At 44.7% G+C, this 5,043-nt stretch overlaps 1 protein-coding gene across 1 annotated transcript in view; it reads left to right on the plus strand.

The window, feature by feature from the left end:
- The first annotated feature begins 2,163 nt into the window (after positions 1-2,163).
- Positions 2,164-5,043, plus strand: part of TMEM252 (transmembrane protein 252) — a 5,409-nt gene continuing 2,529 nt past the window's right edge. Inside the window, exon 1 of the mRNA XM_077759312.1 lies at positions 2,164-2,441. Coding sequence (XP_077615438.1) covers positions 2,164-2,441 — 278 coding nt within the window. The remainder of the gene's footprint in view (positions 2,442-5,043) is intronic.

Raw genomic sequence — 5,043 nt, forward strand, 5'->3', positions numbered from 1 at the left:
AGTTTCTGTGGGGCAGGAACCTGGGCATGACAAAGCTGGGTCCTTGGCTTCGAGGTCTCTCAAACAAGGTGTTGCTTAGGATTATAGTCATCTCCAGGTTCAACTGGGCAAGGATTTGATTTCAAGTTCCCATGATCGTCGGCAGGATGCAGTGTCTCACCGTCTGGTGGACTAAGGTCCTCATTCTTCATGACTGTTAGCCCCAAGCTGCCCTCAGTTCCTGATCGTATGGGTCTCCGATAGGGCACCTTCCTTCTTCAAAGGGTATGAGGACAATAGAAAGAGTCTGCTAGCAAGACGATGTTATAATCATTTGCAACGTAATCACAGAAGTGACCGCCATCCATATTCTATTGGTGAGAATCAAGTCACTGTGTCCACCCTACCCTCAATATGTCCACACCCAAGGGGACACAGATATCAGAAGGCAGGGATCATCAGGGGCCATCCTGGACATCTGAAAACCTCAAGACCAATTGGGAAAGGAAGGAGAAAGGGTTGTTTTCAGACTGCAAGGATAATATCAAGACTAGAAGAAGAAGATGGTAGATCAGGGCAAGTGTTAAAGCTAAAAATGGTAGAGGTTAAGAGGTGGAATAGGGAAGTGAGTTATATCATTTTTGAGTCAGGGTCTTTCTCTCTCTCTTTTAGCCTGTAACAAGAGGTAGAGTTAATGAGATGGTGGGTATAAGGCTAAAGGATGTGCGTGGAATTACGAGGCACTGCACGAAGAATCTGTTATTCCATCAGGAAAGTAAATGGAAAATAAGAGTAATGGAGGAATTGGGTAGAGGAGCTGCTGACAGGGACGGAAGATAATCTCTCTGCACAAAAGTGACCCAGAGTCCCCGTGGGCAGGACACTCTTGGCAGGGACATGCCAAAACATCAAATAAGAAAGGAAGGAATCAGAGCATGAATCAGATCTAGAATAGGGTGTCTAACCAGAGACAGTCAAGATGGAAGAAACAAACTCCAGACAGAAAACGGAAGGCTTGTTCTATAAAGAGTTTTTGAGGCACTGCTCCCTAGGGCAATGATACAGGGGAGAGGACACAGAACATTTTTTTTGTGGCCTCTGGCAAAACAAATTTCATTTCATATGTATTTTCTGAGGGGAAATAAGATTGCAGGACTTTTCAGAGGTTTTATATGCTAGTGTCCTTTGTGAAACCCTAAGGTGTATGTGAGGGAGGGTGGGGACTGAAAAGGCACTGCTTCCCACATGTGTTTATCTGTTTGTATGGCGGCAGAGACATGTACACATTTTAGGGGATCCTCTTTTATTAAATACCTGTGGCCTTTTGCAGGACCGGGAAAGGTAAGCCAAGCATGGTTGCCAGCAGTTGAGCAATAAGCAAAAATTTTTATCTAACACCTACGTGTTCACCAGCAATGACCCTAGAATCTCAACGTTTGGGTCCAACAATGGGAAAGATACAAAACCAGAATCAGAGAAGTCACCAGATCGTCACCTTTTCCACCCATCCCCAGAAATTCCCCCAAATTCCCAAAGCTCTGCCTATTACAATCCTTCTCTCCAGAATTCCCTTTTCTCCCCCTGCGGATGCTCATTTCCTTATCAACAGAGAAGGAATCAGGGAGTTTCCCCCCAAAGGTTTTTCTCTTGGAATTTTTCCCAGTAACACAGGGTGAAGGCAGTAAAGGGATTTTCATTGAGAGAGGCAAGACGAACTTGTTAAGAGCTTTAAAAATGTCTTTTCAGTACTGAGAAAGATGAAATCAGGGAAGGATCCCTGGCGAAACCACAAAGAAGATAGTTCATCAAGGAATACTAATTTCTCTAGCATTAGTGGAGAATTATCCACCAGGGGGGTTAAGAGACCAGTGCTCTTGTAATCAAAGGATGAGAGACCTTCCCTCCAATAACTGGGGTTGGCTGGGGGTCCGATCAGCTCAGAAGAGCAAGACAGCGATGAGAAACCACTCCTTCCTGCCTTACACAATGCTGCGTTTTTAGGTTAATCCTCCAAGGATATTACGGTTACTTTCAATGGTTAATGAATAGCTTCTAAGTGCCTGCTTCACTTAATTGTCCAAAGGCCAGTTGGTCCCAGAGCATATAAAGCTTCGAGCTGGCTAATGAGAGCATTCTCTCTGAGCAAAGGAAGTAGGGGGGTGGAAGGGCTACCAAGGAGCAGGGATGCGGGACAGAACGGGTCTAGTCCTCTGTGCCCTTGCCCTACTGACGGGCTTCCTGATGGTCTGCCTGGGAGCCTTCTTCATTTCCTCAGGGTCCATATTCAACTGTCGAGGGAATCTGATCCTGGCCTATATGCTTCTGCCACTGGGGTTTGTGATCCTTCTGAGTGGAATTTTCTGGAGCACCTACCGCCAGGCAAGGGAAAGCAAAGGGGTGTTCACCCACGTGCTCAGACAACACCTTAACCACAGGGCACTGCATCTGGCCACCGTCAACAGGTATGTGCCGAGAAGCCAGGGGACAGAGGAGGGCTGCAATGGGGCTGAGTTCCGGAAAAGTCGAATGACCCTAATCCCACAGTGCAGTGATATCCATGTCCTGCTGGGCTGGATGTGTAGAACTGAAGCTTTCTTGTTGGGAAATTACTCTGGGGTTAGTCCTTAGGAGGAACGGCGCTGCCTTTGGGGAAATCTGGGAAGTACAGGGGATTTATATCAGAGAAACAGACCANGTTTCTTTTGTTGTATCATGGGAGCTGTCCTTAGGGGCAGGGGGTGGTTAGTTATTCCCATAACCAAGGGAAGGGTTATAAGGAAGGCAAGTTCCAGACCAAATTCTGCCACACAACAAATGAACAGACAGGCAGAGAATTAGTCCTGCTACGTCTTCATGAGCTCTGTGTGGTCCCAGCTTATGGTCCCTTTGGGTGTTCTGATCACACCTTGCATGAAAGATTTATTCAAGGTCAGATAATAACATTCCAGAGGTAATTCAGTTAATCTTACCACCTCACACCCATTATGACGGCTATTGTTTAAACACACATGCAACACACACACACACACACACGCAAACACACACACAGAAAAAAAAAAACAAGTGTTAGCAAGCCTATGCAAAAATCCAAAACCTTGTGCACTGCTGATGGGAATGTAAAATGGTGCAATCATTTTACGGAAAATGGTATGGAGGCTATATATAGAATTACCATTTGATCCAGAAATTCTACCTCTGATACAGACAAGAGAACTAAAAGCAGAAACTTGAACAGATATTTGTACACCAGTGTTCAGAGCAGCCTTAGTCACGAAGCCAAAAGGTGGAGGTGACCCAAATGTCCATCAGTGGATGAATAAATAAACAAAGCGTGGTCTACACACACAGCGGAATATTAGCCACAAAGAGAAGGGAATTCTGACACGCTACAGCGTGGATGAACCATGAAGACATGATGCTAAGGACAAGAAGCCAGACACAGGAAAGACAAACACTGTATGATTCCACTTATACGAGATGCCTAGAGCAGTGAAGTTCACAGACAGGAAGTACAACAGTGGTTACCAGGAGCGGCGGTGGGGGAGGAGGGAAGTGGGTACTTACTGTTTACCGAGCACAGAGTTTCAACTTGGGATGGTGAGAAAGTTCTGGAGATGGGTGTCTAGCAGGGTGCCCGTACTGAATGCCACTCACTCATCGGTACACTTAAAATGGCTACAAAATGGCTACAGCGGCAAACTTCAGGTTATATGTACGTTGCCACAGTAAAACAAAATGCAGTTCAGCTGAAGGTATCAGACAAGCAAAACCCTCGTAAGTCCTGCCCAACACAGGACCATTTAAGGATAAATCCTCAAGTATCATCCTTAAGACATAGGCTGTAAGACTCCTTAAAAAATTATTTGGCCTTCTTCATCTAAAATGTCTTAGCTACTGCATGTATCTTTTTATTATTTATTATTTTTATTCTTTAAAAATTTTAATATAATTGTCATATTGATTTCCGGACAACACTCAGTGCTCATCCCAACAAGTGCCCATCATCCACTTTCCCTTCTCCCTGTATCTTTTTTTTTAATGTTGGTTTATATTTGAGAGAGAGACAGAGACAGAGACCGAACACCAGCAAGGGAGGGGCAGAGAGAGAAGGAGACAAAGAATCCAAAGCAGGCTCCAGGCTCTGAGCTGTCAGCACAGAGCCCGACGCGGAGCTCACACTCACAAACTTCGAGATCATGAAGTCCGACGCTTCATGAAACTGGGCTGAAGTCAGACGCTTAACCGACTGAGCTACCCACGTGTCCCATATATATCTTGAATATAAGTGATTTTACCCACGATGGTTGATTTTTTACATTATCAGCCTAATTAATAAGAACTAACTATAATAACCAAGCCCCATTTCTAATGTTTAATATACTAACTAGCAAGGTCTCTGGGTTTGANCTCACAAACTGCGAGATCATGAAGTCCGACGCTTCATGAAACTGGGCTGAAGTCAGACGCTTAACCGACTGAGCTACCCACGTGTCCCATATATATCTTGAATATAAGTGATTTTACCCACGATGGTTGATTTTTTACATTATCAGCCTAATTAATAAGAACTAACTATAATAACCAAGCCCCATTTCTAATGTTTAATATACTAACTAGCAAGGTCTCTGGGTTTGATAAAAGATTAAGGTAACTGAAGCGATCTTAGAGGATGCTTCTCGAATGAGGACTTTTTTTCTTGTGTACATGTTAGATGATTGCCTCTAGAGTGTGAAGCCCTGATAAGAGTAACTGATTGCCTACAGGGGGCCGCTTAAATTTACTGACACATGCATAACACCACAGCAAGCAGAATTATTTTAGTGATCTATGATGTGGATAGCGTTACACTTCATTGAGCTGCCTCTTCCCGTGGCATTGAATAGATACCCAGCCTACTCACGATGGCCAGTAAGTCAGTTAAGGAAGAGTTGCATTTCTGAGAAGAACGTATCCAAACTGGGAACCCACACCGAAGCGTCAGAGCAAATGAGTCTGCAATGGTGGAATGTGGGGCGCCGAGAATGTGAACTGGTGTGCAGGGGAGGGACTTGGGAGGGGTGGGTG

Source organism: Crocuta crocuta, unplaced genomic scaffold (assembly GCF_008692635.1).
Source record: "Crocuta crocuta isolate KB4526 unplaced genomic scaffold, BGI_CrCroc_1.0 scaffold41, whole genome shotgun sequence".
NCBI classification, from domain to species: Eukaryota; Metazoa; Chordata; class Mammalia; order Carnivora; family Hyaenidae; genus Crocuta; species Crocuta crocuta.